General features: G+C 39.7%; 1 protein-coding gene across 4 annotated transcripts in view; it reads right to left on the reverse strand.

The window, feature by feature from the left end:
- The window catches only part of LOC145993769 (T-complex protein 11-like protein 1), a 111,844-nt gene that overhangs the window by 30,226 nt on the left and 59,662 nt on the right, over positions 1-21,956 (reverse strand). Inside the window, exons 1-2 of one of the 4 annotated variants that reach the window (XM_083129541.1) lie at positions 10,955-11,029; positions 2,693-2,833 (exon numbers count right to left, since the gene is read on the reverse strand). The exons of 1 other annotated variant lie outside the window; for it this stretch is intronic. Coding sequence is in view for 1 of the 3 variants with exons in the window: in XM_083129538.1 (XP_082985664.1) it covers positions 11,428-11,438 (11 nt within the window). In the remaining 2 variants the exon portion in view is untranslated. Of the gene's footprint in view, positions 1-2,692; positions 2,834-10,954; positions 11,061-11,427; positions 11,636-21,956 lie in introns of those variants that run through there. 2 more of the 4 variants (XM_083129538.1, XM_083129540.1) reach the window with 2 other exon arrangements.

Consider the following 21,956-nt stretch of genomic DNA (forward strand, 5'->3'; position numbering starts at 1 on the left):
CCTTAACGGATAATCAAGAAACACGTTAGAAGAACTGGCAAAAATATGTTTCCGAGTAGGCGTTTTTCAGTTAGTTTCTGGTCACAGGTACGTAAGTTAAGGTCATTGAAACAGAATTCCTGTTGACTTCCAAGAAGATATGGCGTTCTTTTTTTCGAAACTTCAAATTCAAAGGAAGCTTGACTTGCAGAATGGATCAGCGACCATCTGCAGATGGTATTCAAACATCCGTTGTAGCCTACAGGTTCATCCCACGTGCAAATAGTTGTTTTACCAAATGTAGAAGGGGTCTTTCGAACTAAGTACATGTTCCGACTTGCATGTGGCTTTTGAAGAAATGCAGGTGGGGTGGGGTCGAAATTGCTTCGCAATCAGTTGATGCGTGAAGAAGCCAGGTTTGATCTTCCCTGATAGCAACATGTGATGGCTTCTTGGACTTAGTACTGTCCGGGTCAAAAACATCAGCCCTCAGTTTACATGCTTATAAAATTGTACTCCATGGGAGAAAAAAGTCAAATAAACGTCAAGTAACTATTTGTTAATAAGCGTTATCACAGTAAGGTAAGTAAAAAAGTAACACGATACCATTACTTTCACATGCAATAAAGATTTTCATTTCATACACGACCCAAAGAGCGTTCTATAGGCTCTTTGACATAATTATCGCATCTCCACAATGGGAGTACAAATTTAGTGTTTTGGTCTAGGCCCAGTCCTGGGTTGGCTTTTCTGCATGGACGGCCACATTGGGGAGCAAGGGGGCCCACGACCCCCCTTCCCGGAAAATGAATACAACCTAAGAGTATATATTTCACACATGTAAATTCATTTCAGATTCAGTGAATGCTTTTTGTTAATTATTATAAGGACGTTGCAGAAACACGACAACTTCAATCTGAAGGAGTGTTTTTTTGAGGAAGCAATATTATGAGGAGAAATATGCATCATTTGCAGCCGCTGGAAAAAAACAACTTGGTTACCTTTCCCTGCAAAAATCCTGCGGATGTCCATTATTTATTGTGCTTTATTTAAGTGTGGTGACAAAAGGTTATGTTAATAGAGTGATAGTTTAAGTCCCCACCAAAATAACAATTTCTTGGGGAGTGAGTAACATTCTTTACGTATTCATCATGGGTCGTTCATCTGTTCCTTCCGTTGGCCTCTTGGCCTCTGAACTTGAAGTACAATCATAGAATAGTTAGGTTAGGTTAGGTTTAATGAAAAACAGACATGCCCTTTGAAAGTGGACGAGTGGACAAATAAAGCATACAAACCTATTTGCATCGCAGTATCGACGTCTATATGGTCACCAGAAACAGGTCCTGCCACTGTTTTGTCTGCACACACCAACAGGCACCCGACATGGAATGCCCGTTCGCCCACAATTGCAGTGGGTGGCGAACAAGAATTTCAAGACTCCCGCTTTTAGATGAGGAAAATAATCAGGTCCGCCAAACTGGAACTCGCCAATGTATCCCATGACACGGAATTGAGTAACTCTCTAATAATATGTACACGAGAACGCTTGTACAGCGAACCCTAGATCGATTTCTTAACTATATAAGTACAGTAGTTAAGAAAGGGGCGTAGTGTTGATTACTACTTAAACAATGTTTGCCCTGTTTTCATATAACGTAGATTTTGATAAGTTTTACCAGTCCAATTGAACACTTCTTTCAATTGGCTCTCGATTTTGCCTCAAGTATTACTTTACTGCTATTGTTGTTATACAGAAAAAAAATTAACTGTTCCGGGGTTGCCATATATCTGTTTTACCAATACAGGATCAGTGGCGCAACCACAGGGGGGGGATTGCTCCCCCCAACCTTCGACGGAAGTCAATTCTAAGTGGGGGGGGGCAAACATTGACGACCATTATTAGCTAATGTGAAACTGACTGCGTTGAAAAGGTTTTTCAAATCGTTTGTTCCAAACAAATGCTTTAGTACCGACTTCTACCCCCTCTTTGCGTAATTTATGAGGATAATAACGTCTTTGATACTACTACTACTACCACTAGTAATAATAATAGTAATAGAAATAATAATAATAATAATAATGCCATTATTATTGTTGTTGATACATTTATCCTGGTACTTGCCCCCCAGACAAAAATCCATGGTTGCGCCTCTGTACAGGACACACAATTTACGGGGATGGTGTAAATTGTATCTTTCATACCAGGCCTGTAGCCAGGATTTTATTTCGGGAGGGGCTCATCCCGTATCAGCAGCCGCCATTTAAAGGCAAAAACGTTGGGAGGGTAGAAGACCTGAAGATGAATTTCTCAGCATTTTACAAGATGTTTCATTCTGCAGAGGAAGTAAAATTATTTACCACTATACACTATTTAAATTAGATAGTTGTAGGATTTCGGGGGGAGGCTTTAGCCTCCTTAGCCCTTCCCCTGGCTACGTGCCTGTTTCATACACTTTAAAGCAATTAAATGTATTATATCGTTGTGTGGGAACCAGAGGGACTTAACTTCAATTTATCAAATTTACAGAAGAGAGGAAATAATGTATTCTTAGGAATATGCCGGACTCTTAAAATTTGAGTCAGTAAATTAGGGATATGTGACTCCACCTTACTGCTAAGGATTAGAAGTGGAGCAGTGGCGTATACTGAGACCAAAATCTGGGCTATCTCACTGTGTCGCGTGGGCCTAGGCTATGAATAGAAATAAACTTACCAACTCCTAAGAAATCCGGATGCCAACTCATAAGAAATCAGGTTGCCAACTCATAAGGAATCAGGTTGCCAACTCATAAGGAATCAGGTTGCCAACTCATAAGGAATCAGGTTGCCAACTCATAGGAAAGCAGGTTACCAACTTGTAAGAAATCAGATTGCCAACTCCAGAATCAGAATCATCATCATCTCACTAATATGAATAACATTATTTACAATTTCTGATCGATTTTTCTCCTGTGTTTTATTCTCTACATACGCTCCTGAAGTGGAGATATGTCGGCCTGACTCCAAATAGAGATCTTCAGAGGAGTTTATTTAAATAAAACTGAAACAAAGCCCCATTTTTAGAGCTACGTTCCTCTGTTTCTCATACCACTTTTTTTCCCAAGACATACGAGTATTATCTTCTGACGTTTTCCCACTTACACGTCAACTTAAACCCTATGCTTTGCTGAACTGCAACCGGCTTCCGGAGATCCCAGGTTAAAATCATAGGTAAAGCATGAGTGTATCTATCACTTCGTTTGTCCCATCATCGTTCCACCTATTCATCATTCATCCTCAAACTCATCGTCGCTATTAATTAGAGGTGGAACGGAGGGGAGAGAGAGAGAGAGAGAGAGAGAGAGAGAGAGAGAGAGAGAGAGAGAGAGAGAGAGAGAGAGAGAGAGAGAGAGAGAGAGAGAGAGAACATTTACTGAACTGCACATACTCAATGGCATCAGTCGGCTTGGTGGTCGACGATTTCGAAGGTTCCGGATTCGAATCCCAGCCAGGGGCGTTCTTTTTCTGTCTCCTCATTAATTTCATCTAATGATTACTTCATCCTCGTTGTCGCGATTAGTCATTGGAAGAAAGGCGACGTAAAATGGAACACATTCGTACGAGACAACAGTGGTTTATCATATCTATATATTAGGGCAGAAACAGCCACAGCACCTCTGCAGAAACCTTCACCGCCGACAACAGAATGGCTAGCACGACATTTAATCGGTGACCTTCTGAATAAGAGTTCGTTATCCTAAAATCACGCTAACTTGATATCCACTCAACCGCAATCTTATAGATTGAATTGGCACGCACGATCACAGAATTGTTAAATAGATCCATGGGATTTTCCAGGCACTTTAAAATCTAAATATATGTACAGCAAAATCGATAATCTCTCGATCGTACAATTCTTAGACTTCAAGTTCGAAGCGCACACGAGACAAGGATCAGAATGAACTCTTCGGAAAAATCACCGTAAAAACTTTATTAAAATAATAATAATAATGAGTACTCTTTAAAAATGATGAAAATCAGAAGGTGCAATGTCTTTCAGAACCTATTTCTCATCCATAAGGTGTTCTAAAAATAGTTCTCGTTTTTAGCGGGAAAATATTTCAATCTTTCGACAGTTCTCTAACTCGAATTTTCAACATACGTAGTACCAAACCAATGCAAGTATTCTGTATCCAATTTGTCATCCCCCCCACCAGAAGTGGCCTTAGTTTGACAGGTTTTGGAAATACACCCCCCCCAAAAAAAAATTGATGTATCTTGGTTATATGTAGGCAGATGAATCAATTTCATCCTGAATGGGGCACCAGAAAATAACTCATTTTGTTTAAACTTTTGTGTGTAGCGTTTGCATTATAAGTGGACGATATCTATACACACTGGCACAATGTTCAACATAATTTCAATGTATAGACATAAGTACATCTAGGAGGTACACTGAACGAGCTGTTAGCAACTTGCATATAGACTGTCAGACGTCATGACGTCATGTATTTATTACTTGCAGTGTGTAAGCTACCTAACAGCAGAAAATCTAACTCGCCTAACCTATTCACATGTTTATTTCTTCTATTAGAAGCATGCGTGAGTAGAGGGCCTCCCCGATGGCGTAGTGGTAACGTCGTCGCACTTGTAACTAAGTGGTCCCGGGTTCGATACCCGGTGGAAGCACTTAGTGGTTCGGATTCCACTTTAAAAAATGTAGGTCCAGTCCCGATTAGGCTAACAGTGTATACAGTGGACTTAAAACAAAAACACACATGAGTAGGTGAAGCGGATCAGGTTTGGTCTCCAAATTGCCGTAGCTGTCGTTATCCGCTCTTGGTAGACTGAGGTTAACATGTTCACACTAGCCGTTTGGTGGCGCTGGTGTTCGGAGTATATTAGATTTACAGAAGTAAGCGATACATCCTATTATAGAATCTGTAGTTTCGCCATTCGCTAGAGCAGGCACATTATCTTTGGAATGACTAACAAAGCTGACTATTAGAGTTCAACCGTTCGTGGCATTAAGTAACGATTTAAGTTTGTCAGTTCGGAAGGTCCCTAAAATTTTCAATCATGGGTTTTCGAACTTCAAAAACTCTCCGTGAATGGCGCTGCAGTTACATAATCAACGAAACTTCCCACGAGTCTGCAATCCGTTTCACTTCGTACCTCATGTAATAACCACCTTTCCTTACACCTTTACAGCGAGTAAAGCATTCCTTGTTCCCGACACAAAGTCGCGAAATTCCCACACATTGACTGCCTGTGGCTGCATCAATTCCCATTTCAGCCTTGTACTGAAAGCAAAAGGAAGCGATACGGACTTTCACTTGCAAAATCAGTAACGAGATCTGCACGATCTTACAACTTCTCGGTATTGAGTTTTATTCCTTTCAACAGATCTTACAACGATGCGTAATGTGTAACGAAGTGATAATGCCACAGTGTAAGAGACATAAATTAACTTACGTTCAGCCACGCTATTCTTATGATTCATTGAAATGACCATAAATTCCATTGTTTGTTGCCTCTGGTGTAGGAATGACACAGTAAATTGATGCAAGCACGCGGAGGTCATTGACTGAGTATCTTGAATTCTTGAATATACTTGTAGATAAGTAAACTGTCCAATTCTTTGCATCCGCTCCAGGTAAACTGGGAAATTCCATCCCCCCACTATGGGAATAGTGGTCCGTACAGAAGCCAACAAGCACGTTTGGAATGTTTTCCAATATGATTGGTTGGTTGAGTTGTTGCTCTAACGTAAGTCCACTTTATGCACAGTAAGGCTAATCGGGACTGGAATCCGAACCATTATGTGCCTCCACAGGGTTTTTCTAATATGAGAATCGAGTATTAACATAAAATAGATTGATCTGAGCTCGTTCCTATGTTTGTCACGACTGAATGCGACACATAATGAAGTAGATAATTAGATGTTCGATTGCTATTGTTTTTTTGTTTCCTTTCGCAACTTTTATCTAAACAAACTCCTTTGGTCACATCCTGTCATATACGGTATGGTTCAACGTATGCTTGTTCGTCCAATGTAACAATATATATTATATATTTGTACTTGATACAGTGTCTGAAGAAGACCTTGCTAGAAGGTTCAAACGTTACGTTTAGTTTATGTTTTTTTAATAAAATAAATTACTGCCTTGGTCAGCATATTTAGTTTTTCACATATAAATTCCGCTCAATGTAGCATATATTACCAGGCAGTGGGCATGAATCTTCTTTGCGAGTGTCCATGCATCAATGTCATCATATAATCACTCATCCTCATCGTCACGAATGCCCAAAAGTGGCAGAAAGCGACGCTAGTTAACGAAAATCAAATCAAATTCAATTAGCTTTCATTGATTGAGTTGGTGTTTTAAATCCACTTTATGGACAGTAAGGCTAATCGGGACTGGACCTACAGTTTAAAGTGGGATCCGAACAGCTATGTGCCTCCACCGGGAATCAAACCCGGAACCCCTTGATTACAAGGCGACAACGATATCACTGCGCCATCGGGAAGGCCTAAATTTAATTCGTAATGTGTGTATATGCATGAGGGACCCCAAAAAAATACCTTCAGCGAACAACTTCCACCACAATTCATTGAGCGAAATCACGCTCCGCCGCCATGTTTCGTCCAAACAAATCAGATCCTGCGTTGAAAACATGCCGGGTAAGCATTGTGCATGTGATCTTTTGCTGAAGTGATTTAAAGTATGATTATGATGATACGTATGAGGACTGTGTACGTGCAAAATATCGCAAATTTCTCGCTGTAAGAAGGCTTCTCATCTCATACGCTTTCCTCACCACGTGCTAATCTGTTTGCCCGACTTCATGCTCTTTCTTCCCATCGAAGGGCACTGCGTGGTGACGCCATGTTCAATATCATCCATTGATGTGTGTACCTACGCAACGAGTAACGACCCTCCCTAACACTACACACTTCTCTCTCCATTTTCCGACACCCAATAAAAACACATCTAACAGGTCTGTAGCTGCCGTGCAAAAATATTGCATGCAGATTGAATCGAAGAAGACGGGGAATGCTCATGGAAGTGTGAGTCACCGTAGAAAATGCACACTCCTTCTTTCGTTCTCACACCAACATCTTCCGCTCGCAGAGGTCAGCGTTTTGTGCAGAGGACACGCACAACCCACTTCTTCTTTGTTTCAGAATCGCTGCAATGCAAGTATAGCGTGACACTATAAGGCCCAGCAAAAGATCCTGAACAGAACAAGGCAATCGCCTGAACAGGTCAATACTCCGATGCCGGGGGGAGTCACTTTTCTTCGTGAATTCTTCTTCTCTCTTTCTTGCGAGAGGAAAAGGCGCTCCAGACAGGAAACTGGTTCCGAAAATTATTTCCTCTTTCTGTCGTGATATGTCGCTTGAAATTGGGTAACGAGGAGAGACGCGGCCTGGATTGATGGAAAACTACCCTCTGGGCCTATTAGACAAAGAGTGCACAATTAGTTTTGGCGCTGAGACGAGCTACCATCATTCTCAAATCACTATTTCTCATCCACATTTGGTTGAACCCACCGAGGCCAGTTTGTGGTTCTGAATTAGGTAAAGAGTTAGTAGGAAGGAAATGGGTTAATAGAGAAACTTAGATCAAGTTACACATATTAGAAAATAAAATGTGGTTCCTAACGAAACACACACTAAACTTTAGTGTAATTTTTTTTTGCTAGAAACCACATTTTCTAATGAGTATGTGTAACCATGGATCTAATTTTGTTGCTACTAGCCCTTCAGGATATATGCTGAACCAACAGCATACACCAATAAGCCGAAATGAAACCTTTTACTCACACCAAATGAGTACCCACATGAGCGTCAGGAAGGGTTTTAGCTTGCTCTGTTCACTTTAGGCACAAATGGGGTCATCGGGACTGGTAGTGTAGCTTGATTTCATTTAATTTTTGTTATTTAGCATCGGTTCCCTGCAACTTTTGGCTAAGCGAGTCAATGAGAGTGGGTGATTATATGAGGAAATTGATGAAGGGACACTCACAAAGAACACCCATACCTATGGCGGAATTCGAACCCGGGACCCTTGGCGTCGTAGCGCGCTATGCTAACCACTCCGTCACGGAGGTCGTTGGCTATGAGTGGGTTTTTGCACAGATAGGCTAATCGGGAGAGGACTTCCAGTTTAAAGTGAGATCCTTCATGCCTCTACCAGGTATCGAACCAGAGACTAGGCGACTATAACAATCAATACAGAGTAAAAATTTCCAGTAAAGAGGAAATTGAAGTAACTCTTCAACCCCCCGCCCCCCAAACTCTGTCCCTTCAAATACCACCCTGATACCAATAACCGATCATCAACAGTTCTGATGTAATATTTAAAAAAAAATACTTCTTTCATCTCATTAACCGATTAACAGACTCGGATTTCACCCATTTTTTCAATACTACTGTGTTTAGGAGGAGTATTATCGGAATACTTTCGGATAAACACAAAATACTTAGATTGTGGGCGTTACCGGTACCTGCGTTCTTTATCTCAGTGAGTTAAAGCCGATTAATTTTGAGAGCAGTAAACGTCTCGCTGCATACAATCGAAAGGCAGTTCCACAAATGAAGTTTAATCAAATTTCATTACGTAATCAGGGGAAAAAACACGTTCGCTTTCCGCGTGACCATTCTTTGCCCGTTGGCCGTTGTGAAACGCCTTCCCGTCTGCTTATGCGCAAGGTCACTGGAAACAATAAAATCACGACCAAACCATTACAAAAGATCCTGGTGAGATTCACGAATTCACTTGATTTCGGTGGAAATATAAAGAACGAAAAGAACAAAGAAACTAGTGAAGAGAGAAAGATACAACGGGAAATATTCACATACAGGAAACACAGAGTGCATGTCACCTTCCATCAAATCAGATTGCACAATGGTGGGAATAAATAAATACTCTACGTAAAGATGAAATTCCCCCAGGAAAATGGAGGACTACCAAGCACAACAATCAAGTGTGCTGGTTTTAAACCGCACGTCGCTAGACTAAGCACTAACGCCCTATTAAATTATTAATATTATCATCAATTTTCACAGAAATTAACATTTTCTTTCTCGCTTCGCATACACTGTGAAATTGTCGCAAATATTCGCATCACGTGCACTAGTAAAAAAAAAAACGAAAACAAAACAGTATCTTCTACAATTTGTTTGTGTTTACGTAAAATGCACGGTACCGTGTAATGACTAAATTATGTGCAGGGGCGTTTGTAAAATCGAAAGCGGGTAAAATCTGTAAATCAGTGTTTTTCTATTTCTTTTATGAAGTGATTCTACATCTACATTAAGAGACATAAAACTATCCCCAGTATTGATTAATGTCAAGTTATGAAAGAATTTTTCGTCGTGTTGTTCATTCTTAATCCTCTGTAATAATGAGCTACTCGTTAGTACTGCACAGTAACGCACTGTAAATTACCGAATGTATAAGAGAAGTAAATAACGTCAAACACGCATTTCACACCCTTTATCGAAGATTTTGATTGATTGGTTTGCTTTAATTTACTTCGCTTTTCTGCCACTTTTACATAATCGCGAAGATGAGAATGAATAGTGATGTTGAAATTAATGGAAGGACAAACACACTTGGACAGGGCACAACGCGAGTCTCACAGAGGAGTATACTGGCTGCGAGTTCAGGCGCCAGAGCCTCGCCAGTTTGCAAAATTACATGGGCGTCCGGAAGGGGGGGGGGCGTGTTCCATCTGAAAAATGAAAAAGTCACACAAAAATTATATATTTTTGACATATAATTTCATTTCAGCCACAATAATATGTGTTAATTATTGCATGAATATGATAAATTCAAATTTAAGCCTTGTTTTTTGAGGGAACACCACTATTATTTGCGAAACTGTGTCTTGTTTGCTCCCCCCTGGAAAAAAAACCTTCCTTGCCCCTCCCTGGAAAAAATCCTGCGGACGTCCATGGCCAAAATACAGTCCCGAGTGTGATACGTGGAAGAGGTTGACATTTGCGTGTCTTCAGAAAGGGTTATCCCTTTCATCGAAGGACAATTTTGCATTTGTGAGATTTGCCAGTTACAGAGAAATGGAGGGCCGAGCACTTGAGATAAAGTGATGCAATTTATTTTACAGATGTCTTGCTTACGGAGTTGTGTGTTATTTGCGCTCGGATATTAAAAATAAGTGTAGGAAGTCTAAGTAAGGGGGGGAGGGGCGAAATCTATTCTCGCCCGAGGTCCAGAAACCTCTTGCTATAAAACTACCCACTAACAACAAGAGGTCAGTGAGATCACGAAAGTCGGACGCCCATATAGATCCTGCTGTAGGAAACGTAAACATTTACGTTTCGTTTGGCCCAGTGCGAGAAAAAGAATTGCAGGGGCGACCTGAAATAAAACTGGTTGAATGCCAACTGGCTGGTTGGACCAAAAGGATCAGAAATACTACAGGGTTATTACAGTGAACGGGGATTTTAACTTCAGTTCTGTGTATATAAAATACGTAAGTCGATAGCTACGGATAATTTGCCACAGTGACTTGTCCAAGGTGGGTTAATCATAACACAACACAACCAAAGATTTCTAAAAACAAAAGAACGTCTGAAGCAGGGCACACGGCATAATTTAGACCTAATTACAAAAATCCTGGACAAATAACTACTATACTAGTTAATGGTTTACACTGAATACATATTAAATCAAAGACTCTGGTATTAAATCTGCTCTGTGCTTATTCCTCAGTTATAAACTATTCTTACGGAATGTACTGTTGCAGATAAAGATCTTGCTAGCTGATTGTTATCGAAATCTGGGTCAACTTTACAAAACGATAGATTCCCTAATTCCATCGTGACATTAGAAATTAAGACTCTTAGTACTCCAAAACACCATAAATATTCACTTGTACACTTAAGCGAGCATAATGTTGATTTAATGCAAGATTAACGGATTACATAGCACTGCGTTTGGTTTCAAATTATAAACACACTTACCGGGTAATATACGATCAAAATTTTGTTGTGTGCATCTTGGTTGTTAAAACTATTGAGACGAAAAAGTGAGAAAGGCCTAAATGGGGTCACACTAGCCCTGGATGGGGGCAATAATAGATATGTTGCTTAGTAATTACAAGTGAGATATTAAGCAGAATTTGAGTGGAAAAACTAACAATGTGCAGCAAATATTGTGATGATATTATCAGCTGGCCTTCTCATCATATCTATGTATTTTATAAACTGAGTAGTTTTTGTACTTACGAGAAAGTGTTACGTTTCGAACAGCCAGGCAGTTACACTATACTTCACTAACAACGTCAGGTAAACATTATAATGACTCTATCAGCTAGTTTTCATCGTGTCTATGTTTATAAAACATAAATTTGTGTACACAAAAGAATGTTTCGAACAAAGACAATCATTTTTTGGTATTAGAGCCAAACAGTCATACGAAATTACGTAGTACATACCTGTCAGGCATCTTGCTTGGATGGCAGTTCTTGGTGTTTACAATTGAAGTCGGTATTAACACAAGAAGTCAGCGATGTGTGATGAACGAATACTTATTCACACTTTCCCCTTTACTGTATAAACAAACGAAAACGAACACCGACTCACCAACCTGTTCTTACGTGTACAACATTCACTGCGCAACTGAACTAGACATCCGCGAATGCTCTTCCTTCACGCTCAATGACTTAGTCAGCTGATTGTTTGCAACGTTGCCGTGTCGTGCAACAAAACAAACCAAAACTGGGGCGTACAATTCACGAAAGTCCTTGGGATTTGGTCTTCGTTCACAGTTCTTGAACCATAACACGTTCGGGAAAGACGAATTCGCAGCAAACAGTGTGATAAATAAGTTTCGGCTGTAATTTAGTAGTCGATGTTAAGGATCTGGCAACATTGCAACATTGGATCAATGCCAGCTGCATCGACCAAACTTGCTTTCCCAGCTGCTTGAAACTACCTACGGGTTTCTGCGGGGGGGGGGGGGGGGAAATGGTCCCAGAGAGTTTAGCATGCACATGACACGAGCACTCTTTGTTTGTAAACTGCGCAAAAGTTCATGCGCCTACACATGACAAAAAAAAAAACGAGTCTAAAGTGGTTTTGACAAATTTACCGGATTTGTAACTGCTCTTCTTTGCGTGCACTGTGCAGATAATTCAAAGTGCAAGGGCAAGACAAAGGAACTCAATGACAAAAATATAACGATTATGTTCTGATCGATATTGGTTGGCATTGATTTCACTGCTGAATAACTTCTGAGCGAATTAGCTGCTTGACGATTTTAAAATACACAGAAATGTAGGAAGAATGCTTCTGTTACTATTTTATCTTATCATGACACACTACAACAAAAAACATGTTCATTCACATGTCTAATGTGTGTGAGCACGTCTTTGGTTTTATTTTGATGCTTAATAAAAGCAAAAACTCAAACAAGCAACTCTTCATCTTTTTTTCAAAGACGAATTGATTAGCTATCCACTTTCCTACACTTTTTCAAATGTTTGAAATAAAAACGAAAATTCGAACTTAACACTAGCGCCGCACGTTGCGAGTTTTAAGTACACTCTATACACAGACAGGCTAATCGGGACTGGACCTACAGTTAGTCCGAACCACTACGAGTCTACAACGGTATCGAACACTTATGTCGCCTATATCTTGTCATACTATAGGTATCCTTTTGATTAATTTATGTTTTTTTACGAGGCATCTCGACAGTGTAGTGACTACGCTGCCGCCTCGTAAACAATGTATCTCAGACTCTATCTTCGAAGCAGTGGCGTAGCGCAGTGCCCTGGGGCCCCACTGCAACTAAAATATTGAGGGGCCCCTTAGAAAAAAAAATATCGAAAATACTACAACGTATATATATCATCGATGACGTCAGAGGGTAAAGAATGTACAGCAATTAGCTACCCCCTTTTGAAGTGTTAAACAATTAAAAGAAAATTGAACTACGTTGTCACACTATAGTTAAAAATCGAAAATAATCTGTAACACTTAACAGGTGTGGACTATGTGGGAAATTTGTCTCAGTTCTTATTTGTACGTATATGAAAAGGCTTGGGCCCCCTTTGAAAATATTTGGTGGGAAGTTACATTTTAAATAGCACACATAAAACTAATATTAGTGATAAAAGATGAGGGATTTGTTTTCATATTTTAGGCGACCTGCGAGCAAGTAAATTAATACGGCATTTCTGAGGACCCACAGGGTTGCCAGGGCCCCTTTGATTGACCCAGTCTACGCCCCTGCTTATTATCGCAGACATTGTCTTATGATATGTTACTGGGAACCCACTCGACCACCTTCCACATGAAAATAAATAAATAAATGAAACAGTCGTGAAGTTCTTTGTGGTGTCCACTGACTCGTAAATTGCAGTGACTCTGTTGATACGTATTTTAAGTTCACATCGGGCGTTTCTATTTAGTGCTCATCTCAGTGAATTTCGAGTTCAAATTTTGTCATTGTTTACCTACAGTTTGCCTATTTCGTATTTTTTTAAAAAATAACTGACACTATGTGTTGAATTTCTGAAATTATATAAAATTTCAGGAGCGCAGAGAAAACATTGCGGGGCCCTTACACCTCGCATTGCGGGGGCGGCCGCTACGCCCCTGCTTCGAAGGGAGTAAAATTTAAACTGCAAGTTCAGTTCCAATTAATTTGTCTGAGCATAAAGTATGGTTACAACAGTCTTTTGACAAAAACCAGTATCTTTTTAACCAAGTGAATGGAATTGATGAAAATGATTGATTTGGTTTATTTTGTTTCGCTTTTTTGTCACTGTTGGTTAATCCTGACGCTGATGATTAGTGATGATATGATGATTTTGGATGGGATACTCACACAGAACATCCATAAATAGGCTGGGAATCGAACCCGGAATCCCTGGCGTCGTAGCGCGCTGTGCTAACCACTACGCCACGGAAGTACGCGAATGAAACTGATGAAAAATAAAAACTGGTTTCCATAACCGAACCCAAAAGTCTGTTTTGAAATCCAAAATTGAAAAATCTGTATTGAAAACTGAAACAGAAACCTGGTTTCACATGTCTACCTTTTTTAAAAAAAATTGAATTTCGGTTTCACGATAGAGCCTGTTTCAACAGCACCGCATCGTGCTGTGTAAGGATTCCGCATGTATGCCTCGATCTGCAAGATTCGTCACAAGGAAATCTGTGGTGCGAGGCGCGAAGTAAACTTAACCTTCCTTAAATAAATTACCATCTAAAGTGACAACAATTTGCACTGTTAAAACATCGTTCAAGGTTAAACTAGTCTCAACAGCGAAACAGAATTCGAACTATTCGTGTTACGTAAAGATGAGGAGGCAGCGTAACTTGGCTTGGAAGTTTCTCCCCGTGTTGGTAATCTGAAAATGAGGCCACCACGCACCTAAAATAAGATCGTGCGGGTTGGCTGGGACATTTAAAACACTGGGAAAGCGATAAAGAAACCACAGGAAGGAAGTTTAGGCCTTAATCCGTGCTGGCCGACTACGATATATTCCACCACAGCGGCGACGGCCAGATAGGGCATTGTCGTTTGACCCCATCTTCTACATTCTGTGTCATGCGTGTGGAAAGAACCTGTTAATGTTATTTTTTAGAGAACTTTCACACCGAAGCGACAGGTGACAATCTACCAGCGACACGTGTCTCACTGAAACAAACCATCAGAAATAAATGAAACCTTTCGAACCGAAGCTTATTGACTCACGACTGCTTGTTTTATCTCTTCTAGTGGAGTATAAGAACATATAAGTATATAAGCAGATCTTCATTGAAGGCAGGGAAACCGCTGCACGGACCTCCCGCTGGGATCTGCCCCTCGCAAGAAGCTTCGGAATAATACGTTGGGAGGCGCTGAGAGGCACCACTCGAAATCTTGCTTCCACAAAAAGACAAGAGATGTCACTGCTAAATTTCAACGCTCGGGTGCTAAGCCTGACGTCATCGAATTCCGAGGCAACATTCACTTGCGAACAACGAGCTGTATAAACACTATAGTAAAGACTGAAGTTTAAGCAAATGTAATGTGAATTTAAAAGGAAATAAGCAGTCACTGACAATAAAAATGGGACACCAAGATCCTGAAATGTTCGCTTCCTTGCAAGGTGTCATGTGTGTTGTCTAACTCTAGGCGACAAGTGGATTTTAATACGACATTTTCAATAGTTACTTCTACCACAGATAAGTTTAACCACTTCTACCACCGCCGTATAGTTAGTCAACACACATAAGGCCTTGCAGGGAAGTGAACATTTCAGGATCTTGGTATCCCATTTTTATTGGCGGTGACTGTACATATGTACCCATAGTTAACATAATATGCCAGTCAAATTCTTTGTGACACTCCCCCATACAATTATTCATGAAGTCCTAATTTGATGCTAAACTTGCCTTTACACCCCCTAAAATCGTTCGAACACCCTCCTAGATCGAAATCTCGGAATAAACACTCAATAAGTTTTATATCTTCTTCTTCTTTTTTTTTGTATTTATTGTTCTCTGTCATCCCTGTTGGGGGATGACAACCGAGTTTTATCGAATGTTTTTAGCTTCTTGCGAAGAGCCGGACTCTTCCACTGTCTGTGAGAAAGCTTTCAGTTCATTCATACTCGTTACTGTGTTGTCATCGTCTTGTGAAGGTCCCTTTACAAACTTGCACTTTTAATTTTTCCCAAGGGGCTTTTTACACCCTTTGTTTTAAATATTTAAGTAAGAATTTTAAATAAGAGGACATTTCCCCGCATATATTGAAGGTTGCAAAATGGCCTAAAGTGGCGACGCTCCCAAAAAATTTTAATTCAATCAATCAATCAATTATTGTTTCTGAGAGGCAATTTTAAAGTCGAAAAGGGAAATTTTGGAATACCGAAAGGGGAATTTCTCTCTGAGCCAGGAACATCGTATGGCCACTGAAGATCCGAAAATATTTCGTCCATTCAAACGACAGTCTCCAGCGACGTCACAGGGGGAAGGTTGAATAAATCACTGTATCCCCCGGTAACAACAAACCTAATTAATCCCAGTGTTGCCACATGAAGGGAACTTTCCCCTTTTGCAGGGAAATTCGGACCAAAATTTTAGCCAAAAGGGAAAAGGGAAATTCGATAAAAAATACCACAATTGCAGGGAAATTTTAAGGTCATCTGACTACATTATTACAGTTTATGTTAATTTCGAATTTCATATCCACATTTTGATGTTATTTATTTATTTTGCTATTCCAACTTGTTTCTGCTCCTTTAAGTTTATTGTACTTTGCTTTTATGCATCTTTGGATAAATACTAAATAGTAACGATGAGGATTAACGATTAAATGAATTCCTGACTAGGATTCAAACCTGGGACATCTGGTCAGGAAGTGATGAAACTAAAATGTGAAATTTTTTAAAAATATCTTTTTATCAAACGAATAACGAATTCAATGGAATACTTAACTATGAACTACTACTGCTTTCACCACCACCACTAATAATGTTGCTGCTGCTGCTACTACTACTACTAATTATTATTATTATTATTATTATATAATTTGCTTAGGTGAAGGGAAAAATTGGTCCAAGAAGGGAAATTTTGCCCCTTGGAAAGGGAAATTGTGCCCTCATATTGTGGCAACACTGATTGTTACAGTCAGCAACCTTACGTAACAATTCAATCCAACTCACGAAAGGAAAAGTTACGATTTTTCCCCAGTTATCGCAAATTACAAACAATACCTGCAAACAAAGCATCGACCGCGTAATTTCATTCACTTTCTCAACCAAACAAAACACGGTGATATAAGCATCGCGGACGCCATCTATAAAAATGGTTCTAGCACGCGCCTTGTCCGAGTGTAACGTGAAGAAGATAAAAGATTTCGGTTTCTCCCGTGCGCAGTCATTCTTCCTTATTTACGACCAGCTTTCTTTTTCTCTTTTGTGGATTTACTCAAAGGCATTAAAGAGTTTCAAGGGCTGCTCGATTTCCCGAGCGTAACTAAGGGGATCTTCTTTCATGTTTTCTTTCTCTATTTCTTTCTCATTTTCTTGTACACTCTAAATTTGGTTACACGTCGAAACATTGACGAAAAAGATCGACAGCAAGAACATCGACGAAAAACAACGACAGCAAGAACATCGACGAAAAACAACGACAGCAAGAACATCGACGAAAAAGACCGACAGCAAAAACATTGACGAAAAAGCTCGACAGCAAAAACATTGACGAAAAAGCTCGACAGCAAAAACATCGACGAAAAAGATCGACAGCAAAAACATCGACGAAAAAGATCGACAGCAAGAACATCGTCTATATTTGACGGACGCTGCAAAACATCGACAACAAAAAAGATCGACAGCAAAAACATCGAGGAAAAAGATCGACAGCAAGAACATCGACGAAAAAGATCGAGAGCAAGAACATCGACGAAAAAGATCGACAGCATGAACATCGACGAAAAAGATCGACAGCAAAAACATCGACGAAAAAGATCGACAGCAAAAACATCGACGAAAAACATCGACAGCAAGAACATCGACGAAAAAGATCGACAGCAAAACCATTGACGAAAAAGATCGACATCAAAAACATTGACGAAAAAGATCGACAGCAAAAACATCGACGAAAAAGATCGACAGCAAAAACATTGACGAAAAAGATCGACAGCAAAAACATCGACGAAAATGTTCGACAGCAAAAACATCGACGAAAAAGATCGACAGAAAAAACATCGACGAAAAAGAACGACAGCAAGAACATCGTCTATATTTGACGGACGCTGCAAAACATTAACAGTGCAAAACATCGACAACAAAAATATCAACACCCAAACAAGGGCATCGGGAAGGGGGGGTCCTACTGGTCCAACGACCCCCCCCCCCCGGCCTTCCTCCTAAAACTGACATAGTTTATTTCAAGTTACAAAAAATCAGAAAGCTTGTTTGTTAGTTTGTATTCGAACGGCGTAACCGAAGTAAAAACTGCCTTAAATCGAAGAAAATTGTGTAAAATACCGGTTATGTTTTTATCATATTATTCTACCATTTAAACTTAATCTGTAGAATAAACGATTCCACGGTTATCAAAATTCCAAAAATTAGTTTTATGTGGAACTTCAAACAACATAAAATTTTATGACTAACATTTTCTCTTAAATTTTAAGCTTTTTCTTGAACGATGTAGTTATGTAAAAGTTAATAAACAAAACAAAGTAACTATGCATTTCAGTAAACAAGCTCCGTGGCCGTGCGGTCTAAGGCGCTGTGCTTTGGGCTCCGACTGCGGGACGTCATGGGTTCAGTCTCTGAGTTTTCGGCCTGTGTATAGGACCGGTAGCAACTCACCATCGTGAGGAAATTGGGGAGCTACGAGTGAGTAGCGTAATCCGGTCATTAAAATCTCCTATAACGGCTTGGGGGTTCGACGTGCTGACCCCATGTCACCCCATTACCGGTTTGAAGAACTCCACGATTGCGGGAGGGAGACTGGCAGTCGGGCCAAGGCCCTTACGGGCTGTAGAGGCACGGGTTATTCTTTTATATTATTATTATTATTATTGTTAACTGTGTGAAACGTTAAAAATAATGTAAAACAGATGTGCTTGATATTCACTCAGCTGGTGAAGCGACTGAGAAGTGTTTCCAACGATATAATTATGGTTATAAATTTCGATAAAATTGTTTAATTTTATTATATTATAATATTTATTATTGTGTAATAATAATCAAAACCATGATAATATTTTTTTAAATAAATTTCCCCCTACAAAAGGGTGTGGCGATGCCAATACACCCAAAACATAAACAAAACAAAATCTACACCAAGAAACATGTTCTTCTTTCATCATTTCTACCCCTCTGCTCGCTTGTCCCTTTTTAATTTTTTTTTTACTCTTTCTTCTTTTTATGCTTCTCTCTCTCTCTTTCTCTTTCCTTTCCTTTTTCCTTTTTGTCGTTTCTTAGTGTATTTTTATCTCCCTCCTTTCTGTTTCTGACACTCTCTGTCTCTGTTTATCACTTCCATACTCCGTCTCTCCTCTTTCTCTGTCCCTCTTCCTTTCCCGTGTGTCTGTTTCTAACTCCTCCTTGATCATTTTCCGCCTCTCTGTCTCTTCCTATCTCTTCTTTCTAACTATACAGCTCGCATTCCGAGCTGATAGCTTACCGTTACTAAAATCAGATTTAGTTGGTTGCTTACACACCGATAGAGAGATGAAAAAGTTACGTGTTAGTGTTCTTTTAACAAGGAAACACGACTTAATCGTGTTGCCAAAGGTCTTATAATACTGAGAATATGTAATAACCTCAATATGGAGACGGGAAAACAATTTCTCTGGCCCGTAAATGTACAGGGAGAGACATCCTCCGCATTTCATACATATTAGGCCCGTAATGTGAGTTTCCTTATCGCAAGGTCGGGACTGAATATTTCCCCGTTTGCACAAGAAGTGAAAAAGGGAAAGTTAATAACGATGCAGACGGAAATTGCAAATGAGTGGCGAAAAATGTAGAAAGGGGGAAAGATAATTAAAGATGGTCTCTGCTACGTTCGAAAGACCTTGGGAAGTAGTGTTTGCGAAATTCCACGAGGAAAGCTTAACATAATGGGCGATTGTATTTCGTTGTACTTGTCCTCATATATCTATCTTATCTATATTCCTCTCTATCTACACACACACACACAATACACAGACTATTCACTGCATTCTCGATGCTTTTCGATATTGCGCCTTACGCTTCATGTCTGCGTAGGATTCACTTAATTTCATATCATCTATCATCTGATCTCTTCTTCTTCTTCCCTGGATTTATCGCCGGTAACCATTCCTTTCAGTACGTCTTTTAGCAGGCCAGTGTCCCATACAATTTCTTTTTATTTTCTTGATCACTTCTCGCATTGCTCTTCATTCACCAAATCTTTCCAACATAGTTTCATTTCTTCCTTTGTCTATCCATTTCCCATTCTTGCACTATAGCCACATTTCTAAACTTTCTAGTCGCTTTTCCTCCCTTCTTTGTAGCATCCAGGTTTCTTTGCCATACAACGCTACACTCCACACAAAACACTTCTTAGATGTTTGTCCAAAGGTCCACAAGAGACACTTCTTTTGCCATTGCTTTACCCACATTGACTTCCTGACTGCGGCTCATGCAGTGTGAGAATTAAGCTTTTTGCTTTGGAAGGGATGTCGTGTTTGTGATTTCCTTTTCGGGGGATTAGGTTTTTTTAGGTATGCAAATGTGTATGTTACCAGTTAGTAAACTCTACTATTGCCTGCCAGTTCGAAGTACCTAGGACATTAAATACAGTAAAACCTCGTTAATCCGGACTAATGGGGGGGGGGGGTAAGTTGACCTGTTTAACGAAAGTCCGGATTAACTGAAATAACCTAAAAGAACAGTAGAAAGTGCATTAAAACTCCGTTTATAGCAACAGAACACGTTCATTATGGTGTATTTAAAAGGAATAGGCCTAAATACACTATACAGTACAGTACAAAGTCTGCGGGGAACAGAATTTCATCAGCGGTTGACTGCCTTTTCTTTGGGAAGTTCTCTGGTTGACTTCTAGCCATATTTAAAACCTTGCATTCTACTTTCTTTTTGCCTATTGCCTGTCCGGATTAAGCGAAGTCCGGCTTATTGGGGTCCGAATTACCGAGGTTTTACTGTATTATGATAACATTTAGACGTAATTTTGAAACAGTAAGGTAAAAGAAGGGATGTTCGCCATGCTGGGAATTTCGCCGTACTTGTGGTTTTTCTAATCGTAGATAGAAAGTATAGGTTGGAAACACTCACTGATGCCTGTAAAAAATCAAGTAACATGTGCCTTGTTTCCACTGAAAACTACAGTGTGGTGAGCGAACTAGCAAGCAAGCAGTACAGTTTGGAATGCGCAGTTGCGTCTACACAGAAGACAAAGAAAGGTGCCGAATTTCAATACTACGTTGGAAATTGTCATTTCGTGGCAGATAAGAATTATTATTTTTCTTCCACTTAATTATTGATATCGTAACCTCAAACCTTAAGAATGTCGTGAAAAGATTTGCTTTGGAAAGCGTGCATGTACAAGTAAACATAAGCTGTTTTCTTTCGACTATGCATTTGCTGGTAAATTCGCCAGAGTAACAGAAAATGTGTCGAATTTCCCTTCTTACAGGTGATCTTTCACACACAACTTGTTCACAATGCTTATGAACATTTAGGCCTATGTTTCTTAAACATGTTTGTATTGTATCTTTTTAAGCAGTTTTGTATTGTCATTTGTAGGTCTTTTACACTTTGTTGTCTGACTTATTGACAACAACTTGGTATTTCATACACTTAAACTGAGGATAAAAAGATAAATAAGTTATATGGCGGGAATTTCGCCAGTTTTTCTCTTTTTAGTATTTTTAATATTACGTCATAAGTATAAGTGACACAGTATTTATGTTATATTCCTCATAATCCTCAATGACTACTTTTTGTATTGTATAAATTTTGTCCTCCGCCAATTCGTTTAGAAGGAAAAAAAATGAAAAGCATTTTGGTGGCGAACTCTCCCTCCTTTATCCTATATTTATATTCTAAGGAAACTGAAAAATACACAAAAAGAGTTATTGAACTAGGAACGCCGAGAAAACTTGAGCAAAAATCTATTGCGCTTTCAACTCAATGGCGAGAAATGTGAACTATGTATCTCCAACGAATAAGGCTGACGAAATCAACTCTTCTTTCCATGGCGGTAGGCTGTTGTACTTGATTTGGCAAATGGACAGAAACCTTCAGACTGTTCTCCCGAATGATTTTTCAGTGGTGTTCGTTCCATAGTTAGGAAATGGTATTCTACGTGTATGCTTTCAATTATATTTTGTTTGGCGGGGATAAAAACATCCCTGATGAAATGTTTTTCTTCTGCCGAGGATAACAATTTGTGTGTGGGGGGTTCATCCCCGGCATCTCCCCCGTTAATTCGCACACTGGGCTCATGTCACTGCTTATGA

Source organism: Lepisma saccharinum, chromosome 10 (genome assembly GCF_977018435.1).
Source record: "Lepisma saccharinum chromosome 10, izLepSacc3.1, whole genome shotgun sequence".
In the NCBI taxonomy this organism is placed as follows: Eukaryota; Metazoa; Arthropoda; class Insecta; order Zygentoma; family Lepismatidae; genus Lepisma; species Lepisma saccharinum.